This window comes from Labrus mixtus, chromosome 10, assembly GCF_963584025.1.
Source record: "Labrus mixtus chromosome 10, fLabMix1.1, whole genome shotgun sequence".
Classification (NCBI taxonomy): domain Eukaryota; kingdom Metazoa; phylum Chordata; class Actinopteri; order Labriformes; family Labridae; genus Labrus; species Labrus mixtus.
Window position 1 is genome coordinate 4,208,215 of NC_083621.1, and position 22,698 is coordinate 4,230,912.

Consider the following 22,698-nt stretch of genomic DNA (forward strand, 5'->3'; position numbering starts at 1 on the left):
CCTAGATCCTTGTGTTGTACGTCACTTTGGATAAAAGCATCTGCTAAGTGAATTGTACTCAAAATCTCTACTTTCACATTGGAATTCTCTTTAAAAGCTCAACATTTCTTGCTTTTCTAAAAGGCATTTTAGAGTACAGCGTTCTGTTCCAACATTGAGGACCACATTTGAGTAGCCAGGGATTTAAACCATCGTACTTTACCCTTTGAGAAAATCTTCACCTTTAATATTCAGCCTCAATTAGTTTTAAAGCCTCCCGAAAGACGTGCACAAACAGCTTTGTCCCATAGATCAATAAATCATTAGATTTAATAATGAAAATGTCTTTTTTTATCCTTTCTGCAAGTTAGAATGTTTTTGCACAGCCAAGTATTCAGACATGAAACCACTTAATATAAATTAATGTTTCTCGGTCCCCATGCATCTGCTGAAACGTGTTTAGATCCAAAGCCGGTCCTCTGCTGCCCCCATGAGTCCTTTGTGACCATAAACATGTAGACATTAAGTCTTACTTTAAATGAGTTTTTATTTACAAGAGCCATATCTTACAGTGCAGAAGATGTCCTTTAAGACACCTATGTAATGAGACAGCTGACTCCATGACAGACAAAATACACTTTAATTGCCATCCCATGAGGCCAATAGGTAATCAACACTTACTGCTCAGATCAAGCTACACTTGGACATAGTAGCTCAAAGCAGGATGTTCAAACAGCGGTGACCTAAATATATTTTGTCTGTTTTAAAAGTCAAACTATTAAAACTGCTTGATTAACCAAAACTTTGTGGCGTCTGGTAAGAATGCATGTATAAAAATACCATTAAAACTCTAAACATCTGACTCTACTCCGAGAAGAGCAGGCCAAGACATAAAATTGTGGCACACATCATTAAAAAAAGAAAAAATACACAAGACTGACAGGGGAACAACTCTACATGGACAGGGGGAGGGGGAGGAGTCAGTTAAGCTGCAATTTAGCTGGAGCATCGATGAGGGAAACTTCGCAGTACCTGGGAAACAGAAAAGTGTTAAAATCAAAAATATGAAGTTTGAATTTATTGAAACTTGTCTGAAGAGCAGGTTTATTAGTGGCACACTTACTTGGCACCCTTGTACTTCTCCCGAACTGACTGCTGGGCATGTTGAGCAGCATTGAGGTAAAGTCGGTGCAGATCCTCGACGCATGGCATCAGATCTTCTAAGGAGTAGCCGCTCATCTCTATCAAAGACTTTGGCTGAGGAGGAGAAAACTGGAATTACACTTGTGTTTGCAAATATCAAAAGTTAAGACTTTGAATTTTAATCTTTAGGTTTGCCAAGACACTTGTCTGAAAACAAAAATTAGATAAGACAAGTTTGGCATTTAGTATTTACCCATGAGCCACCAGACACTGTGCTGTTTGCCAGGGCGTAAGCTGCAGCTGCAGTCTGAGATGGCAGGTACTTCAGGAAGGGATCTGAGTCCACCAAACTGAGCTCACTGAGGTACTGAAGAAATAAAAAACACAGTTAAAGCCAATCTTGTAAATACATGAACATATCAGAGTTGCTGTGATTGAGCTAATAGTTTTCCAGAAGTATAATTTAAATAATTCTAAATTATTATAATATTTGCAGCAAGCTCACCATTGCCAGGCTTTCCACCTGTTTGCTAACAGACTGATGGAGGAAGTAGTGGGTGAGAAACTGGTTGATGGTCGGTGCAGCCAGATCAAAGGAGAGCACTTTCAGCACCAGATGCTCCATTCTTAACACTTGCTTCTTTGTGTAGGTGTCGTCTGTGATGTAAACAAACTCTGCCACCTCGGGCGGGTAGATTTCTTCAAATTTCCTGCATTAAAGAGTCAAGTTAGATCACAAGGAGTCAACATCACGCATGTTATTCTTCAAACACAAGACATAAAAAATGAATATACTTACGAAGCCAACAGCATGGCGGCAGTCCCAACCAGCTGAAGCTTCCCCCTCAGAACAGACATGGAGGAGAGGAATCGGTCAATGTAGTTCACAGCCAGGTAAAGCGTCTCGCTCTGGAGCTTGTACTCTTCTCCGACCTCGACCAGCCAGTCGACCAGGATGGCCCTCATGCTGTTTGTGATGTCAGGCTGCTTCTTCATGTAGCCTGCTTTAGGTCTGGTTTTTACCTTAGAAGCAATGCAAGTGTGTTACTACAGGAACTCATTAGAAAGGCCTCAGGAGTAATAAGACACAGGTAGAAAATCTGTGAATTAGATTTAAGTTTATGCATAAAGTTGAAGGGGGGGGGGGGGGGGGGGGGGAGTAGCATTTCCCCAGATGTCTCACCTCCATCTCCCTCAGGTACGTGTGGATTTCAGCAGCATATTCTGGCACCTCGTTGACATCGATTGTTTTCTCCTCCCCCTCGACCACAGACATGTCCATGGGAGAGTCTGAACACAGACAAACGTTAACATTTCACAGGTTAAGAATCTCACTTGAAAGCAAAAGCGACACATTACCTGTCAGACAGGATGCGTTAAAAAATGTTGAGATAGTGAATTCATTTTTAAACCCACCGAAGCTGACATCCATTGCCGATGGGAGATCGATGGTGGCCAGGGGCTGTCGGAGCCGTGCCACAGCATTGTTAATAGCGAGGGGAGACTCCTCGGTGATGGACTTGGCCGCTTTGACAGCGTCCGCCACGGGCTGCTTCTTTTTGGCGGCGGCGCCATCGGGCTCGTCCACGTGGATCTGGAAAGCGGGCAGCTTGGAGGAGGGCTTCTCGGAGCAGCTTTTACTGAAATCTTCTTTACATGACAGGTTCTGTGAGGAATCCTAGAAGCAGAGTGAAGATTTCACATGAGGTGGTAGTCTTTAGAGAATGGCAGCATTATAACCCTTCAATGAGGAGAACATTAAGACAATGTGTCACTCCTGCGTAGTTAACTTCATTATGTACCCCCTATTTTTATTTATCTCATCTATTCTGTTTAATGTATATTGAGCTTACTTGTCTGTGCTGCTGCAACGCGTGAATTTCCCCTCTAATAAGTATTATCTATCCTACACTAGTGCAAGTAATGCAATTTCACTCTCTCCCCAAAAACATCAGAGACTCCCCCACACTCACTTCCTACAAGAAAGCCCTAAAAACTCATCTTTTCATCACCGCCTACAACCACTGACTCTCATCCTCTTCCCTTGACACTATTTCTATTTTGTATTGTTCTTACCTGTCAAAGCGTCTTTGAGTATTTAGAAAAGCACTATATAAATCCAATTTATCATGAAAAAAGTAGTAATTTGTGTGCAGATTCAAGAGTTTGTGTTTTAATACTAGAACATTTATGCAAATTAAATAAACACCTTAATCCCCTCCTGCACGATTTATGGACTTTACAATAAGATGCGAGCACAGAATGATTCTATGTAATATCTTAAGGCAGAAGAAACTCTTACATCATTATTGTGGGAAAACTACAAGTTTAACTCACTAAAACTGCGTCAGAGCAGGTTTTACTGAAATCTTCATTTTTACATGACAGGGTGTGTAGCAGCAGAGTGAAGATTTAACATATGGGAGAGGTGGTTGTCTTTGCAGCATTATAACCCTTATATATGAGGAGAACATGAAGACAAAAGTAACACAATAATAACTTTAAGAAAAAAGTAGTAGTTTGTGTGCAGCGTCAACAGTTTGTTTTGTTAATACTAGAGCAAATTAAATAAACGCCCTAATCCCCTCCTGCACGATTTATTGACTTTACAATAAGATGTGAGAGCACAAAGTGATTCTGTGTAATATCTTACGGCAGAACAAACTCTTCTTACATCATATGTGTGGGAAAACTACAAGTTGAAGCAAACAAAAGTGCATCAGAGTGCAAACCCAAATGCTATGGTAAAATGGCGGACAACCTAAACGACAGACAAGTCTGCACTTAAACACAACTTTTAACTTCGCAGGGAGAGTTTTAAAAAACTGCATATTAATAACAAGAAAGTAGTTAATGGTTTACGTGCAGGACGTGTTGCCTCCAAAAACGTACAATGGAAACCCCATCTTGACTTAGCTGCAGCTAGGAGAGCTAAAGATGTAGCATCACACACACACACACACACTGACCTGTTTGGTGCCGCGCTGGTTCTGCTGTTTGCTCCTCTGGTTGTTCTGCAGGGCTCCCAGTACGGTTCTGGTGGCTGCTGCTGCTGCTTTAGGTGGAAGGTTTTCTTGGTTTTCGTTTGCAGCAGCAGCTCGGGGTTTAAGAGAGCCTCTCAGTCTTGACATCATGTTTTCTTGGTTGTGATTCTCAGTAGCCGCGCCTGTCTGTCCCCTGTTAGCTCCCGACATGATGATGATGATTTCCCCCCCTCGAAACAAAAAAGTTCAGCCTCTGCAGGTTTGATTTTAAAAGAAATAACAAGATGTGCTCCTGGGCTGGAGAGAAAAGGTTAAATAGTTGTAAAAAAAAAAAAAAGATCAACTATGGAGGGTTTAAATGGAGGGTAGCATTAGCTGCTAGGTTGCAGAGGAAGGTGAAATAGCGCAGTCTAATCTAAGCTGTTGAGATGGCAACGACACTCAGAACAACAAGCGCAGATAAAAACAAAAACAAAACGCACAGTTGTGAGTAAAAATATCTTCAACTTGTTTAAAAAAAACGCGTTTCAAGTCGCCATTGTGTTCAGTTTCGAGTCCACCAACCTGCTGAGCCCTCAGTTCTCTCACCCAGAAACATGTAAGAGATGTCGCTCCTCTCTCAGTTCAAGTAGCCCGCGATGATTGAAATCAACCAATCACCGTGCGAGTCGGTCCGTGACATCACGAGCAAACGGAAGCCGAAAGAGCACAATGTTGGCCTGATTGTAAATTCGAAACCGGTTTGTTTGACACATTGGGGGGGAAAGCAAAACGTCGTACAAAGACCAAAGGGTGGGCAAAGTGCGGCCCGAGGGCCATTTGCGGCTCTTGAGGAGATTTTTTTGCGGCCCGTGACTTAAATATAGTAAAGCAGATTGTATATAGAGAGATTATAAGGAACACAGGAAGTTAATATAATTTCATAAATATTAATTATTGAGCTGTGGAAAAGGATTAAATAAGTTTAATACTTCTTCCTACTCCTTTTCAGGCATATCAATTGAATATATGTAATTTGCTTTTTCTTTATTTGTGAAATAATTTGAAAATAGTTTTTTGTTTATTGTTATTTTCGTGCTTTTCATTTTGTTTTGTATTTGTTTGATTTTATTTGATATGTTTGAAATAAATTTAATCAATCAATCAATCAATCAATCAAATGAAGAATCAGAAGATTTTGATTAAGATTGGCACATTATCTTATTTTTATTTTTCATGTTAACAAGGGCTGAACAATATTCCTAAACTAGAAAATGTTCAGTAACATGTTGTTGTTTTTTTTTTAAATCTACAGCTTTTACTATTTTCCACATTTTTTAGTAAACTATGAAAAAAAAGTTAAGCAAAGTTTTTGCAAACTTAAACTGTTGTTTAACCATTTAATGACCTGAGCTAAATGCAGAAAGCTTTTCCAAAAAAATGAACCACGTTACAGGCTTGATTCTGAGAAAAAAACAAATAAAGTAGAACAAAGAAATCAAAATATTTGATTTCCTTTTATTAAAGGGTTTCTTTAGCGAGCCTTTTGATTCTGATCTACAAAGCCTTACTATTTTTTCAACTATATTTTAAAAAACAAAACCTGTGGCCCGCGAGCGATTCTAACACGACAATTTTGGCCCGCAAGAAAAAAAGTTTGGACACCACTGACTTAGACCAAACATATGTTGATCTTTAAACTACAAATGTTATTTAGTTCGTTCCTATGTTAGATTTTATGTGTTAATAACTGCGCGTGGTTATTCCGTTTAAAAGACTAAAACCCCACTTTGATATCTTTTGTAGGAGATTTCAGCTCCTTTATTTTGGCTGAAGTTCCTTCCAAGTGCACAAGTTTTATCATCAAACTGCTTATTTTGCAGCCCATACTGATGCTTATATTAGATGATAAGTGGGGGATTTATACTGATGCATTAACACTGGTGTAGTTTTCCACTTGTATAGTTCAGATGCACCTATGCACTGTTGGTGTGTTCAATATTAAGTACTGCATCATATTTAATAAATTGAACCATTTCTGTCAATTAAGTGTATAACAGGAGTTAATTTTTCCCTCCAAAATATGGTGAAAAAAGTGTTGTGCAGTGTAAAATGGAAATCCCTCTTGTACTAAAGTACCTAAACATTAGGTAAATGAATGAAGTTGCACTAGTGGTTTTTGCTTTTATTACAGTGCTCCACCTATTCTCTTTTAAACTTAAGAGTCCCTTCAGTCAGTCAAGGAAAATATTCAGAAGAAAAAATGGAAATATGGAAATTACATCATGTTTTTTGTTTTTCCGGGATGCAGTCATTGTGGAAAAATAGAATTGGTTCAATAGTTTTATTTTATTCAAAACTTTACCCTACATTTTAGTATCAAACCCATTTTTTCCTCCTGTAGAATTTCATAGTCTTAGTTGTATTTTTATTCATTTTTTGGTCCATCAACTTTTATTTCAACAGGGGGAAGTCACATTACTATGATATTGTGCAACAAACAAACAAAAACTTTGTGCTTTTTGTTGGCATATATTTGGTCATTGTCATTTTCAACATGATCAAAAAGGGATTAAAGAAGTCCCTTAACTATCCTGGCAACATTGTAGTGAATTATTCATCACCATCTTCGTTTTAGATGCTATTAAAAGACATTAGAAATACCAAAGTTAGGACAAATATTATCTACATGTCAGTATGACAGAATGGCATTGACACTGCTACTATACCTGCAGCTATAATAAACAATATATATTTTTTATATTTACAAGACAACATTGCTTAAATACAAGTAAATAAATACCCTCTTATCTATATTTCATCATGCCTCGTTGAAAAAGTCTAACAGAGAATTTAAGTCGTAATTATCGAGTATCTCCAACAATGAGGACACTTTAGTTTTCACATTTTGGCCTTTGAACTTAAATTTGTCGATGAACAGGTCCGTGATCATTCCTACAGGGAAGAGAAATCAAAATATTAGAAACAAGCTCTTCTTTGATATTGTATGTTTGTCTATCAGACCAGAGTATTGACAAAATAAATACAAAAGAATCTGCAAACGACACTTTGAAATGTGGAAGGACATTCAGCTCTATTAGCAGGGTAAGAGTGCAAAACCCTTTACCATAAAGCCTCTCGAGGTGTGCAGGCTGCTTCTTATACTCCTCGAGGAGATTAGCGGATTCGTCCAAGATGTTGCGATACTCTGGGATTAGGAAGTCAGCGTTCCCCTCATGAACCTGAAGCTCCTACCAATCAGAGTAATCAGAGAAGTCAGAGCGGTGGCTCAAAGTGAGTGATGAACATTATAAGCCTTTTCTTAAAAAAATAAAAAAACCCTGAGAACTTGAAGTCTTCATTAACAGGAAGTTTACTGAAACATCAGAATGGAAAGGTAGACCAATACTTACTTTAAGTGCATCAATTAGCTGAACTTTTCTCGCCAACAGCAACTGGTACTCGAGCTTTGGATGGATCATCTTCAGAGTGTGGCTCACTGACTCATCATCGATATCTGAACGATTGATTAACACAATAAAGGTCGGTTCAACATGTTTTATTTTTACGAGAGCTTCCTGAGCTAGTGTTACCAGCAAATACTGAAATAATAAAAACATGTACCATATGAAATGTTGAGATTAATTTTCCTCTTGGTAGCTTCTTTAGAGAGAACATCACTCAGTATGGAGATGGTGGAGATGTTGTCTGACCTGAAGTGACCTTCCCCTTTGCTAAAAGACCAGAAAACACATTTGATGTCTTAGTCAATTATAACACAACCGCCCTGCAATAAAGAAAACATTTATGGAAACATCCGGAGAGGAGCATTAAAGATGATTGTATAACACATTGTCAGTTGTCTTTACAGCTCTTTACAGATTTATTCATAATGCAGAGAACAGCTGTTTGACTTTGTGTTCCTATTTACCAGTAGGTGGCTTCAAGCTGTGTCCCGAGAAAAGTGTTATGGAAATAGAAAGCGATGTTCTCTCCTGCTGGTGTTTTCTCCGGCACCTCTGGCAAACAGAAGACCACCCAGGAGTGGATCTCCGCAAAGCTGAACTGTCCCACCAGACTTAGCCTGTTCATGGGCCTGCAAGGAGGGCATTGAGACAAAGAAAAAAGACAGATCAGCATTTTTTAACAGTTAAAATAACAAGACTGATACAAATGTTGTGGTTTTTATATTACTGCTATGAAAATATATGGCATTAAAAATATTAAAATTTAGTTTTTATGACCAGTACTCTAAGATAAAACATAGTTCTCAGCTACCTTTTGACATTCTTTTATAAAGACAGAGCTTGGCTTGGCCCACCATTTAGTTTGAAACATGTTTTCCTTTAATAAAGTGAAATAATCAATTACTATTTTAAATGATTTGTATGCTTCTAATGGAGCCTGAATCCACAATTCTGGTATCCTGTTACTCAACACTGAGCTGTCTTTTATTTCTCTCTGAACAAATCTGATGTGTGCAGCCATTCAGTTTAATTCAGAATCAGAATCAGATTTATTGTCCAGGTATGCTTACACACACAAGGAATTTAACTTTGGTGAACTGTGCTCTCTTATGTACAGGTACAACATTAAATATCAACAATAAAGATAATAAGAAAAGACTAATATTTACATGACTAAATATGAAACAGTGGTGTGCAGTGGTGAATAGTGCAAAAAGATGCTGAAGTAACATGATAAGTAAAATGCAGTTATGTGACAGATGGATCAATTAAGATGTCGATTACAGTATTTACATAAATAAGTGTGCGTGTATTATCATTTAAATTAAATAATATATATATACATATATGTATATTCACAGTGACGGTTGGTTTAGATTGAATTAATTCAAATATTAACCTCTCCTGATCGATGCTGTGTGTCCGCTGGTGGAGGGACAGAGGTTTGATCTGGTACTTGCGGACCTGACATGTCTTGGGTTGCAGTCTGGGGGTGATGTAAGCCTGCAGGGTCCCAAACTGTCCCTCAATGGACCTCACCTATGAAACAAGTTAATGTGGTTAAAACACATTTTTATTCTGCAGTGTAAAATATGTAGGGCCTGTTTTCTAATACATAAAAACGATATAATCGAAAAATAAGAGACACACAAAGCTTAGTACTGGCTGTGACATCAACGCATTCATATCACAAAGAAGAGTTTTGATTGTGTGTGTTACCTTGAGCTCGAGTCTGGTAGTGTTAGCCTGACATCTGTATGTGGCCAGGAGGAAGTTCCCATTAGGCTGCTGGAAACAAAATAAGGGAGTCCGGTTTTAGGAGTAGAAGCAGGTTTGTGTTTTTATGTTTAGACAATGTTTGTCTAATAAAACAGTTTCTATAGCTCACCTCTGAATCACACTCACTGAAACTGACAACAGCTGAGTTCTTATCCACATCCAGGAGGTCTATGGGGACGTCACTCTGCAGAGGAGTTTCATTTTTAAGTTACATTTGGCATTTTCTGAAGCTGAGTGTGTAGGCTCCAGCAGCTGTAACCATAAGGATTGTATAAATAAAAGGCAAACCTGGAGCAGCAGATTGTCGATGGCAGTCTGCACCTCCAGAGTCAGGCTGTAGCTGGCATCGTCCTGGCAGAGGGTAAACTTGTCATTGATACTGAAGAATGGAACGGCAGAGACCGCTGTGCTGGACTGTGAGGTCTGCTGGTACTGCTCACGGCCCTGAAGGACTTTGACCTGCAGCTGCTCCAGCTCGGCCCTGGAAGGTGACATGATGACTTTACAGGAGAATTGATAGAAATGTACTTCATCTAACACGTTCTAACACAAACAAAGAAAAAGACACAAGACGGACTGAACGATGAGATTTAAAAACACAATCTTTCTGGTACCTGAGTGCTTCTACTTTGGACTGCGTCTCCTTACTCATCATGACCTCGTCTCCAGGGCCAGCTTCAGCCTTCTGGGGTTCAGTTGTCAAACCAGTCACCCAACCTGGTAGAGGTAGTGACAGTAATTCCCAATATGCTCTACATTCCAGATATACTACTTCATTTTGTAACATGAGAAGAGAAAGTGCAGGAAATCACTGTGTCCCTCTTTAGAAAATGAACACAGACACATTTTGCTTTCTGAGTCAACATTTGGGAACATTTAGGTTAAGTGTGTGTTTTTCTTGTTTTAATCTAACCTGTATAAGTTGCAGTCAAGACTTCATCATACAACTCCTTCCCTACACAGCCGCCCTGGATAGAGGTCACGCTCTCTGACAACACCTGAAATCAGGAAAGACATCAAACTTAAGCCATCAATGATCTGTATCAACTATGTACCAGTCAACATACTTGGGCGTCTAATGGAAGGCCAGTGAAAAATAAAACTGCTGTAAAATCCAGAATATAAATCACACCAGTACATATGAGCTAGCTTACATTTAACATGAGAAAATAGATATTAAAAGTGTCTTATACACTGGATTTGACTGTGATTTGGATTTGAAGTGATTAAAAATGTAAGCTATTTTACCCTTTGATTATTAGAAAGACTTAATAAAACAGGTGGTGGTATTAAAAAGTGATTGACAAACCAACAGTTTAAGTTAAGTTGAAGAGTTTGCATACAGCTTTGTATTTCTGTATGATACCCGACAAAGATAAAAACTTAACCTAAACATTACAACGTAATAACTTAAAATCTGAGCAGACAAAGTTTTCCTCAGCATTGGAAAACTACAAATTGGAGTGAGTACATTTCTCAACATTTGATGAGTTGTGAGGTGCATAGACTCACATGCTCAAAGCGTAATGTGGGCTCATTGGTGCTTTCAAAACCAAAGACCTCTACTGTCCCATCGTCCCTGCCCACCAGGATGTCGTTCACTCCATCTCCGATAATGTCATAAGTGTCAATGCACAAGATTCCTGAAGGGAGAAAAGTGAAACAATCAGGATGTTGGATACTTATTAAAACAGTGAACAGTTTGCAAAACAAGATGTTATTTTTTTTGCATTCATAACTAAGGGTGTTGAAATGAATAGTTTCTACGACGAAACTCAATGTGGATGACTTGGCATTGATGCCGTGACAGAAAATAATCAATTATTGTGAAATGCATTGCTTTTCCGTCCTTGGCTTGACCTTTATAATTTATTTATTTTGGTTTAGTTGACAATGATTTCTAAAGCGCTTTCTAGATGATAAAAAAGGGAGTTTAATTTGTATCTGACTGCTTTTCTTCATCGATGAAAAAGTAACCATGTGCAGTAAAATAGAAAAATTGAGAATGCAACCCATCATGATGCATTATAATATTGAATCAATCGAATCGTTGACGGGATAATCGCAATCGAATTGAACAACCAGTGAAGATGCAGAGACCTATTCTTAACTTCCTGCAAAGTCATTTCCTACACAGTGGGATTATTATTTTGACAAGTCAGTGGTTTGTATTCTATTGGCTAAAACATTCAAAAGCCTGGTGATGTCATTAAAACATACCTCCTTTCTTTTTGTCATTGTCGACCTCCCATTTGGTCGCAGCCGAACGCTCACCAATCTGGACCAATCCTATTTTGCCATCCGTAGTTCCATAGAGGACTTCGTCTCCTGTGCAGAAATATTGACATCTGTAGAAAGCAATCTCAGGTTTAACTGTTCTGGTATCCAGCAAATCATGAGGTCAACTTGCCTTCTTCTTTGTTGTACAGTTCCAAGACGGATGGAGGACCAGGGACTTCGATGTCATAGGCAAGCTCAGATCCCTGCAGAATAAAAAAAAGAACAGATGAACAAATCTTGTTAAATTATTTTAAGGCAGAAAAACATATTCTTGTAAAATCTAAGCGTTCAATATTAACTTGATGTACCTGCAGGACTCTAAGAACTCGATCTTGGCATGCCAGGACTGGGACAATGCGAGTCAGGTTCTCAGAGGACAAACATGTGATATCATTGATCTTGTCTCCAGAGAGGTAGTAGTCCTGGTCCTTGCAGTCACAGTAGTGGTTGTAGATGTAACTTGCACACACAAAAAGATCTGCTCCTGCAACATGCCTGAAAAAACAAACAAACACTTAATTGTAAAAAAATAAAAAATAAAATAACGATTGTGAATGTGGCAATAAATCAGTGTAAGTCAATCAAAAAGGAAAAGTTTGGTTCCTACATGGCGTTAATGCTCTCAGTTAGGTTGGCTTCAAATGTGAGAAACTGTTTGCCTTTCTTGGTAAATCCTCGGACCTGAGAACCAGAACACACAAAGATCTTCTCCTGTGGAGTTCCTGCCGCTCCTCCAAGGTCCATTCTGGATATTTTCTGGCCTGGCAGTGTTTTGAACACAGGCTGAAACAGAGATATAGATTCCTCACAATAAAAAGTAAAATGCATCCCATTTTATAGCAACCGGCTGTGTGAAAAGGAAAAAAAAAAAACTACATTAGACCCACTCGTTTCGGCTTGCCGGCTTAATAAAGAAGCTGGTGAAGTTGTTGTGCCTGAAAACCCTACTCTGCTTCTTGTGTGACAAGGAAAGAAAAGTCTTAACCGGGACACTCACCACTGCTTCTCCTTTCTTCATCCCAAAACATGTCAGTATACCATCATGATCAGCGATAGCAACCTGAAACGAAAAGAAGACAACCAAAGTGATGTTACTGTAAGATTCAACACCTTAATTAAAGAACAACTCAAGTAAATCTGTTGGTGGTTACACAGACATTGTTGTTGCTTGAGGTTAAAATACCTTTTGTGTTGCCTTTTTCCCCAATGCTGGAAGCAGCTTCATGGTTTTCTGTGAAGTCACACCAACCTATGAGGAGGAAACATGGATTAGATAGATAGATAGATAGATAGATAGATAGATACTTTATTGATTCAGAGGGAAATTCAAAGCATCCAGTAGCAGGTTACAAAGACGTACATGACATGAAACATTTGTTACAAATTAAACCGCAAAACCGACGCCCCCCTCCCCATGCATATATATTAACCTGAAAAAAAGATTTAAAGAATACCCCTAGATGAATCAAACCTAAACTGTGCAATTAAAAAATAGACTTAATCAAGAAATGTACAATTTAAAGCAAGAACCTTTAAACAGTTGAGGGAAAAATCTGTAATTAGACATGAATATAAAAAATAAAAATAAAAATAATAATAATAATAATAAAATAAATAAAATTAAAATAAATAAATAAAATAATAATAATAATAAAACAAAAAGTGTTGACCTTCTGAAGTAGTGTTGTTAGTTTGTTGATTAGTGTTATTAAAAGTGAGTACTAACAGGTGTTTGAGTGAAAAGCCCAGATTATACAGGAGTTTAAAATGAAATTTCATAATAAAAGAATCCTAAAATAATAAATAAATAAATACTGAGTTAGAAAGGATGTTACCTGAATATAATCGACTCGGTTTAGCTGGATGTCCATCTTCATTCTTTCTTCAGGTTGTCCTTTCTTAAGGGTAATAAAAGTAAGAAACAAACCTTCCAGGTAAGTTATCCGACTCTAAATCTCCAGCTGTAGACCACCTTTACCTTCTGCTATTCACAGTTTATTGTTAACATTTCCACCAGAGCTACAAAACGATACGAAAGATGAAAAGAGATTAACCAGCAAAGGAGATTAGCCTGACGTGCTAACGTTAGCTAGCAAGCTAATTGGCTAACACGATTTATTCCCACGTCAACTGTCAACTTCGGTTAACATTTATTTATAAAAATCTACTCTACAACCTCCACGACACCGGAAGCATACGCTGCCCGTGTTTGTTGTTTTTATATGTAAAACGGAACTAAACAAAAACCTGTTTAACGCGAGTGTGAGACGTGAAGGTTCTGTGCAACGCTTCAAAACTACACGGACGCAGTGCTCGTCGCCAATGGCAACGCTCGACAATCGTAACAAGCTGCGCCCCCATTGGATGGAATGAAACGACAGAATTTGAAACTGTGCGCTGATTGGTTGTCTGCAGTAAGTCTAGAATGCCATCTGGTTATGTAGTTACATACCTTCATTAGGTACACAACATAGACTGTAAATATTAAGGTACACATCTGTATTTTATATTCAGGTCTAATTACAGATTTTTTCCCTCAACTGTTTATAGGTTCTTGTTTAAATTGCACATATATTTTTTTTATCCCTGCACGGGTTATGTACATTTCTTGTATAAGTCTATTTTTAATTGCACAGTTTAAGTTTTGATTCATCTAGGGGTATTCTTTAAATATTTTTTCGGGTTAATATATATGTATGGGAGGGGGGGGGGCGTCGGTTTTGTGGTTTAATTTGTAACAAATGTTTCATGTCATCTATCTATCTACATGCTCATGCAGTTAAATGCTTTGATTCTGCTGCAATGTTGTCAGAGACGCCAGCACTTCAACATAGCATGTTTCCTTAATGTCTAATGTTTATTTTATGATTTAATTCAGTAGATATCATACATATTGGTCCTTAAAGGAATTTTCTGTGTGATAGTTGGACATGTAGACATAATTCAATGTATATTAGTGAACAGGCCAAGGTAAAGCAGTTGTCAAACTTCACTGTATCTACTCGTATTAAGTCTTTAATTTGTTGTTTTCACTATTTGCACACATGTAGGGACACAAACCATTAGTGAGGTAAAGCTAATTGTTAAAAAATGTCAGTATAATAGACATTACAGCTGAGCAGTTGTTCTTAGACTACCTTACATTTTACAGCAGTAGCTAATGTAGCTGCCATTGAGTGCTAGGGTTCCCTATATGAAGGCATCTTGTTTTATATAATACTGTATATTCATCAACTAAAAACATCTTTAAAATCTTAACTAGTTAAGTGAATTACTTCTAGCATTACATTAGTAGAAACCTGTCTATAATTCATTAAATGATGCTAAATGAACCATTAGTAATTTCTACTTGGCGTAGATGTGTCAGGGCTGAAATAGTTTTATCATGTTTTTATGGACGGCAGATACTCTGATTCTTTATTTTTTAATTCTTCTTTATTTATTGGTTTAATTAAGAGATCATTCTGTCTTTTCATAAAAATGTGGTTTGTTTGTAGGCAAATGAACACATTAAACATGGCTGAAAAAAAAGATCATAGCATGCATTAAGCAAGGAAGCTACGTAGCACAAATTAATAAAAGATCATCAAAACAGCATTCAAAGTGAGAAACAAGGTTAGAATGCATTCAGAAACATGACATGCATTGTGCGACTCATTAAAAAAAAAAAAAATCCTACAGCAAAAGTCTGGTACCTTTAAATATTCTATAAAATACAGCAGATATCTTGTTTCTCAATTCAACACTCATTTTGACATCATACCTCCATAGAATGTGTATGTTGTTAAAAGAGTGAGTTAATGGCATTGATAGAATACATTTAAAGTTAGGCATTTAGACAAATCAGAGCATCAGATGCTTTGCACATAAAAAAAGAAATAGGACAATGTAGAAACATCAAACAAACCCCATCTTCCATCTATCCAAGCAAGAGCTCATTATTTTTAAAAAAAGAACATAGAATTATGCATAATCACATTTTCATTTAAGCAACTAATCTCAGAGTGTTAATGTTTCAAGATAGAATAAGTAATTTTCATGAATAAATAAAGTCATAAAAGAAAAAATAATTAATAACAGCCGATACATACGGAGCACAGCTGATGTCTGCTGTGCTCCGCTCAGTGAACGTAACAGAGTGAGGAGTGTCCACTGCTTCAATGAGGTCACATTAAGAAGATGGGAAAAGAAATTATCAACGAGAGACTTCAGTGCATTACTGGCTGCTCTTCAACTGTACTCGAACATACAGAGAAGTCGGAGCACAGACTGTAAAGTTGACATTCAAAAAACAGTTCCTTCTGTTGATGGCAATGTCTGTCCCCATCAGAGTTTAAGTCACATCCTAAATGCTGGAAAAACAAAAACATAAAAGAAAAAAGTTTTTTATGTCGTGTAATCAGACCCCCGTGGGGGCGAGACGGCTGATGAAGGCGATACTGCTGAGGCACATCTTCCTGAAGAAGGCGGGGCAGGCGGGCTTCATGATGAAGTGCTCCAGAAGAATTCGCAGCTCTGTGAACAAGGTGCTGTGACGGAGACAGATATATTACTCAACTCTGAAAGCCCAGTGAGGTCATTCTGAGATATTCACTAGAATAGTAGAACAATGTGTTACTTAGGCTCAAGATACTATAAATAAATACGTTTAATTAGATTAATAATGTCTAGTTAATAATGGTGAAACAAATCACAGGAGATCTGTTTCCAAGAAAGGCAAACTGAGTGTCAGTGGAAAGAATGCAGCTTTTAAAAAGTGCCTGTGGACACAAGAGAAGTCAGCTGTTAAAGTATTTTGGTTCCTTTTTACAAATTTCACTGCTAGTTGAGTTGAGCATTCTGAGAAAACATCGCTCTCCTGTGAGGTCAAGGTTCAGACATTTGGCCTCATGACATACGTTTAGATGAGGCATTTAATTTTTGTCTTAATAAAAAAACATTTCAGGGTGTCTTAATCTCTGATCATGTGATTCTGACATACTTGTTGTGATTAACATGATCAAAATAAACATTAAACATCTTACCGGCAGTATGGGTTTCTTCTGGATGTGTAGCGGAGAGTGAGGAATCTGTAGTAAATGAAAGGCAGCAGCAAACTCCCCTGGCCACTGTCAAATATACAAATGTAAAAATGTGAAAATGTACTAACCATAATTATACATTCATCAAAGTGTCATGCTAGATTTTCTTGGCGTTGCATTTTTCAAAACAATGTGAACACAAGTCTCAACCGTAACAAAATCTACTCTAGTCACTGCCCTCTGGGTGTCTTTGTAGATTGCCTTGAAAATTTGCATACAAGAATAATGTGTGTCAGATGAAGTGTCACTAATCCCAGCACACAAATGGATGGACATACATTTAAAGTTACTCAAGGGCTCTAAAATATCTATATACAATAAAAAAACAGCAGGTACATTTACCTGAAGAGCATGAAAACAGTGGCTGGCATCAAGAAGATCTCGTTGCACGCGATGAACTTCAGGATGTTTTGCTGATTGGCTGTTAGTTTATCCAGAAGATTTCTGATGAACATCAGGCTGCTAGGGCCAACAGACTGCAAAGAACGACAAATAAAATCAGATCAGAAGCTGACAAGGAGCTGAAGGGAGTTTCATTTAGGCACAGAATAAACAAGAAATACTATTAATACATTTCTACCCAACCGTACTAGAAGTCAAAGCACACTGCTTCTCCTTATACTCACATCAAGTACTTTCTTTGTGTAGGTAGTTGCATGAAGCACAGAGAAGAGGAAGACTGGGAAGATGCTCACTGGACACAAGGGTTAAGGATAAACATTTAAAAAAAAAAAGAAACATACTAAACTCATTAGCTGAAGGTAGCAGGGTGGCATACAGAGATACATGATCAACATTTCATGGGGTTTGGTTATACTGGAGTATTTGTTTTATAAAGCCCAAGTGCAGAACATCATGCGCTTTCATGTGATACTTATTCTAATGACTGAATATTCAGAGCGCAGCCGTTAAATAAAAAAAGACACAAACAGCACAGAAACTAAACATGAAGAGTTGTCGGAGGATATAAGCAGTTTGTGAAAAACGTGCCTGTTAATAGAGACAGGTAGATTTAAGAGTATGGACGTGTTGCATTGAATTAAAAAGTGAATGTATGCATTAAAAGAGAAAACAAACTAATCCTTTAAAGTAAGATAAAAAAAAGTAATGCAGAGAACTATCCAGTTGTCCTTGATGGATGTTTTTAGATGAAAGGATACTTGTGATGGGGTGGGAGTTGACCAGGATGAGTGAGTACAGCAGGTAATGGCAGCTGTCCTCCTGAAGAGCCTGGGCCAGGAAGGCTCTGCTCAGCTGAAAGCGAGGCAGCCTTTGATGCAGGCGAAGGGCACTGGTGAGGGCGTTCGCTAACAAGGCTCGCTGATAGAAGTTAGCTGCTGCATAGGGTCTGAAATACACAAGCAGTAACAAGTGTTCTGACATCTGTTTGGTCGGGAACAAATTATGGGAGGGTGACAGCTGTTTAGCGTCACAGAGTAAACTCACCCCAATATTGGAAGAATAAACATTACGGAGCAGTAGACTGTGAAGAGACGTGAGAGCCACATTGCAGTTTCAAGCTTGCTACTCATTAAAAATTGCTGTGGAAGAAAAAAAAAAGATAGATTTAGAATTTTAGGAAAATTAAGTTCAAGGAAATTAAACAATAGGTGTTGAAGTGGCTCCATCACATATTATAACATCATGGGCAAAAGATGTAGACATTTTACTTTGCTATATTTTTAAACAAAGTACTGAACATCTTCATCTTCTCTCTCACCCACTGAGACTGACCTTCAAGTCATCTCAACAGTCAGGATACACAGGCCAAACTAAAAAAACAACTTAATTTGATCTGCCAGTAGATCTAGCACACTCATCAAAAGTCAGGAGACAAGAAGCAGCTGTATCTCATAAAAGATGTTTCATGCAACATTGCCTGAGTGAGGACATCTTGTTATCCTCCTGATCCTGACTAGTTTAAATACAGAGCCTGAGGAAAGGAATAAAGACGATAAAAATGTACCATAATCCCGAAACTAAATTCTAACAAATAAGGGCTGCAACTAGAGATTGTTTTGCCAACTATTTCACAATCAAATATTTTGTTCTTAATGCCTGTCAGAAATGTTGGAAAATGCAGCAAGATCCCCGAGTCCAAAGTGACGTCTTTAAATGGCTTTAATGTCAGACCAACTTCAGAAAAACTAAAACAAATTTAATTTATTATCAGATGACAAAGAATACCATCAAATTGTAACAATGGAAACATGTGGCATTTGTACATTTGCCATTCATGCTTGAAAATGTCCGTCGCAATTATCAAAGTAGTTGCAGTTTAATTCCTTTTTGGTCAACAACTCAGTCAATAAGAGCTGTGCTTTGTTGATGCAAAACATTAAAGCATATTTCTTACAGATAAATGAGCCAGTGTACTTTTAAACAATGGACACAAACAAGGAAACACCTGCACCATATGAAAAGAGAATTACCTTATTTTAAATAAATAACACACCCTTCAGAAAGTTGGTGTTTTATCTATGATCAAACTGTTTCCGACTTCATTTTTTCTGTAGCCAGAGCGTATCTCTCCACCATTTGACACTTTACAAATCTCCCTCCAGAGCTAGAGAAGACACTACACACGCGTTCTTTGCAGGCTGAGTAGTACTACATGTGACGAGGGTCTTTGTATGTAGAATCAGCAGAGTATGCTCACTTACAAGGTGACAAATAGTTGAAGGGTGTAAGTGTGCGGGTCACTGACTGAACAGTTCAAGTAGACTTACCACAGGCCCCAGCTGGGGAGGGGGACTCTGTGTGTTTGTGTCAGCCATCTTTGGGAGCGTAGATTACTCTAAGGGGAGGAAAATTACATCATGAAGCAAACTGACTAGACAAGAATAACAAAGTGCTAGTACAAAGTAGTTTTTGGAGACATTTAAACTTTTAAACTTTAGCCTGAGTTGCATATATCATATATCAAACTGTATTGTGGGCTCATGTTTTTTTGTATGGGTGGGATATGTTTGTATATATGTGTTGTGTTGTGTGTTTGTATGTATATATGTGTTGTGTTGTGTGTATGCATGTATGCTGGCTGCTGGAACAACTAAATGTCCCTGCTGGGATGAATAAAGTATATCTTATAAAACTTATTTAATCATTTTCCACATGTCAATAATTTATATTTATTAAATTAAACTAACTTCCTGTGTTCCTTATAATCTCTCTATATATACAATATTTATGATACTATATTTGATATTTACAATCCAATGATTTTCCATACATATAAACAACTTGATAAACTGTTTTTATTTTATTATTTTATAGTATTAATGTAATAAAGACTGCTGCTGGTGTACAACATGCTGATTATACATCACAGGGGGGGATTTAAAAGTGAAATAATGTACCTATAAGTTTATTATCTTATTTGGAGGATTGACACAAGAATGAAAAAGAAAAGGTTGCATTTGTAATGTTGCTGCAGCATTAGCTCAGTTAGCATCTTAGCTTCGTTATGACTTGACCATTACCGACTATATTTATCTTATTTACAGTTTATGTGACAAACACAAAACGCTGTACTGCTTACTGAGTATAAACAGTCTGCACCCTCATGGGTAAATAATCAGGGAACACCTCTGCTGGTTGTTTTAGTGATGCTAATGTAAAACCAGGTGGCTCTAGAATATTCTGTTACCATCGTTACTAGCATGCGAGCTAAACCCTCTGCTAACGTTAGCTTTTCGGCTAGCTCGTGATTTTTTTGTCACCTAGGTTACGCTGTCTCTCGTTGGCGGCCCCGGCTGTTTAAAAGGAGCTCGTATTATATATATATTAATAGTCCTGGTTGATGACAATATATGTTAGTTTAAGGTACACAGCTTACCAGTGCTACAGCGTCGATCTATGTCGGTGACAGGCTGCTGGAGTCCCTACACTGAATCACTGAAGTGAATGATCAGCTGACCTTCCGAGGCAAGACGGGAAATTCCTCTCGCGATAGTTTAGAATCACGTTTGCTGAGCCACACTGCCTTCTAGTGGTAAAAACAATAAAATGCAATAAAGCCTGCCAATTTCATTCTGGTGAAGATAAACATGCAAATTAAGTTAAATTTGCAAAAAATACCTAATATGATGAAATGGCCATAAATTACAGTTAAATACACACTGTGTAGGAATAATTGTTATATAAAGATAAAGAGATTATTGGGTTATTGTTATTAAAAAAAAACATACATATAATTACATTGATACATTTTAACCAATTTTTAACCCAATCACACTGAAAAACTCATTGAGAAAAACTCATTGAGATTAAAAATCTTTTTTTAAAGAATACTCTGGTCAAGACGCATGGGTGGTTCTAGGCAGGGGCCAACAGGGGCCAGTGCCCATGTAACACTGATCTTGGACCCCCCTGTGGCCACCCCTCCAAAAGGAAGAGCCCCCCTAATAACACAGTATTTGACTCAACAACCGGACTCACAATCTAGTATTAAATACTTTTACTGAAACAAATATAAATCATGGTATTTAATGATGTGCGCTATTATTTGACATAATATATATTTTTTAAAGCGATCATCTTTGTCTATTTTTCACCTGGGTTTAATGTTCCCCTCTGACAAAACAATTGGCCCCAGTTTGGCCCCCTCAGAAAAAGTGGTCTAGAACCACCACTGCACTGAAAAACTCATTGAGAAAAACGAATTGACATTAAAAATATATTTTTTAAAGAATGCTCTGATCAAGACAGGCTGCAGTACAGGAAACAAAGTCTCTGCGACAATCAACTAGCTTTCAAACATAACATAAGACACATGAATACATTGAAAGACATGATGTAAAAAATAAAATAGCAAATATTTGTCAAGATCAATAAATCATCGATAATAAATAAATAAATAGATAGATAAATAGATAAATAGATAAATAGATAAATAGATAAATAGATAAATAGATAAATAAATAAATAAATAAATAAAGATATGAGGCAGAACATCTACAGCCAGATGCGTAATTCAACATCCACTTAAAATCATCGAGCAAACTTTAACACCCTTTTTTCCTAGTTCAGTTCATACAGACAAGTAAGAAAATAATCTTGAGACCGAAGATGATAAGTTTCTATAGTCTACTCTTCTGACTGATGTAGGAGAAGTTTTAACGAAGTAGACCTGAGATAGATTCGTAAATAAGAATAAGCAGGTACATGAGTAACTTTGATGTCAGCTATGTATTCAAACCTTCTTTGGACCCTCCTGTAAGCTACATCTATGCAACTCAGTTAAAATTGTGTCCTTTACACACAGGCATTGGCAAGGCACGTTTATTTATGTAGCACATTTCAACAACAAGGCAATTCAAAGTGCTCCACTCAAGACATCAAAAAGCATCATGACAGAGGAAAGAAAAAACATTAAAATAGAAAATGTAATAATCACTTACACAATCACATATTAAATCTGAAAATTTGTTGAAATAAAATTAAAATCATTAAAATGAAATTAATTTAAATAATTTGAAGTAAAATAAAGAAATAGAATATAAAAATAATTATTTAATAAGCGTAAAAGTTACAGTGCAGAGTTTAAAATTGTTTAGTTAAAGGCAGCTGTAAACAGGTGTGTCTTCAACCTCGATTTAAAAGAGCTGAGAGTTTCAGCAGACCTGCAGTTTTCTGGGAGTTTGTTGTTAAATTGAGATAAAATTGTAAATTGTTCACGGTGTTGATTAAAGATAGAGATATAAACATTTATTTTTCCTCACTTAATTCACTATAATAGTAAGCTAGATGTAAACTTTTGCTAATTTGTGTTTCGATTTGCCTCTTTATATTCATGCTAAAAGTTTATTGGGCATCCTATCTAAGGAAACTCAACCCAAAAAGAAAAAATACAGTGCGCATGCGCAAAGGTTAAAGCCCACATTCTGGACCAAGAATAGTCATAAAGCTACCATACCGTTCAACCCGTTATACAGAAATTCCTCACACGAGGACCAGGAGTTTTTCTGTTATGTAAAATAATATTTATTAAACATTTCCGCTTTT

General features: G+C 37.3%; 3 protein-coding genes across 4 annotated transcripts; all 3 read right to left on the minus strand.

Moving 5' to 3' along the window:
- Window positions 1-506: 506 nt before the first annotated feature.
- Window positions 507-4,706, minus strand: ccna2 (cyclin A2). Of its 2 annotated transcripts, XM_061047650.1 has the most exons (9): window positions 4,671-4,706; window positions 4,092-4,359; window positions 2,539-2,800; window positions 2,306-2,412; window positions 1,922-2,145; window positions 1,628-1,832; window positions 1,376-1,489; window positions 1,103-1,236; window positions 507-1,011 (listed from the first exon to the last, which is right to left on the minus strand). In XM_061047650.1, the coding sequence occupies exons 2-9, from the start codon at window positions 4,314-4,316 to the stop codon at window positions 960-962; spliced, it is 1,323 nt and encodes a 440-aa protein (XP_060903633.1). In that variant the 5' UTR covers window positions 4,317-4,359; window positions 4,671-4,706; the 3' UTR covers window positions 507-959. The 2 variants fall into 2 exon arrangements, with proteins under 2 accessions (XP_060903633.1, XP_060903632.1); XM_061047649.1 differs by lacking the exon at window positions 4,671-4,706 and having other exon boundaries at window positions 4,092-4,563.
- A 1,715-nt stretch (window positions 4,707-6,421) lies between these two features.
- Window positions 6,422-13,913, minus strand: bbs7 (Bardet-Biedl syndrome 7). Its single transcript, XM_061047651.1, has 19 exons — window positions 13,447-13,913; window positions 12,795-12,860; window positions 12,609-12,671; window positions 12,219-12,394; window positions 11,920-12,106; window positions 11,742-11,814; window positions 11,552-11,659; window positions 10,844-10,974; window positions 10,245-10,329; window positions 9,946-10,048; window positions 9,620-9,812; window positions 9,441-9,515; window positions 9,272-9,340; window positions 8,952-9,091; window positions 8,017-8,181; window positions 7,710-7,819; window positions 7,499-7,602; window positions 7,213-7,336; window positions 6,422-7,040 (listed from the first exon to the last, which is right to left on the minus strand). Exons 1-19 carry the CDS (start codon window positions 13,486-13,488, stop codon window positions 6,907-6,909), a joined length of 2,148 nt encoding a protein of 715 aa, XP_060903634.1. The 5' UTR covers window positions 13,489-13,913; the 3' UTR covers window positions 6,422-6,906.
- A 1,118-nt stretch (window positions 13,914-15,031) lies between these two features.
- Window positions 15,032-20,647, minus strand: tmem33 (transmembrane protein 33). The gene is made up of 8 exons (XM_061047652.1): window positions 20,531-20,647; window positions 19,422-19,489; window positions 18,139-18,233; window positions 17,853-18,040; window positions 17,319-17,386; window positions 17,035-17,168; window positions 16,636-16,719; window positions 15,032-16,140 (listed from the first exon to the last, which is right to left on the minus strand). The coding sequence occupies exons 2-8, from the start codon at window positions 19,467-19,469 to the stop codon at window positions 16,011-16,013; spliced, it is 747 nt and encodes a 248-aa protein (XP_060903635.1). The 5' UTR covers window positions 19,470-19,489; window positions 20,531-20,647; the 3' UTR covers window positions 15,032-16,010.
- Between the last annotated feature and the right edge of the window lie 2,051 nt (window positions 20,648-22,698).

Excerpts from the sequence above, each read along its gene's own strand:
- bbs7 (XM_061047651.1), bottom strand. The coding sequence starts at position 13,488 with ATGAAGATGGACATCCAGCTAAACCGAGTCGATTATATTCAG. Across the intron at positions 12,672-12,794 it reads GGAAAAAGGCAACACAAAAG|GTTGCTATCGCTGATCATGA; the intron begins GTATTTTAACCT and ends TTTTCGTTTCAG. Across the intron at positions 9,813-9,945 it reads TCCAAAGTAGAAGCACTCAG|GGCCGAGCTGGAGCAGCTGC; the intron begins GTACCAGAAAGA and ends GTCACCTTCCAG.
- ccna2 (XM_061047650.1), bottom strand. The coding sequence starts at position 4,316 with ATGTCGGGAGCTAACAGGGGACAGACAGGCGCGGCTACTGAGAATCAC. Across the intron at positions 1,490-1,627 it reads AGGTGGAAAGCCTGGCAATG|TACCTCAGTGAGCTCAGTTT; the intron begins GTGAGCTTGCTG and ends TTATTTCTTCAG. Across the intron at positions 1,237-1,375 it reads CAGTGTCTGGTGGCTCATGG|CCAAAGTCTTTGATAGAGAT; the intron begins GTAAATACTAAA and ends TCTCCTCCTCAG.
- tmem33 (XM_061047652.1), bottom strand. The coding sequence starts at position 19,469 with ATGGCTGACACAAACACACAGAGTCCCCCTCCCCAGCTGGGGCCTGTG. Across the intron at positions 18,041-18,138 it reads TTTATTCTTCCAATATTGGG|ACCCTATGCAGCAGCTAACT; the intron begins GTGAGTTTACTC and ends TGTGTATTTCAG. Across the intron at positions 16,141-16,635 it reads AGAAGAAACCCATACTGCCG|CACCTTGTTCACAGAGCTGC; the intron begins GTAAGATGTTTA and ends TCTCCGTCACAG.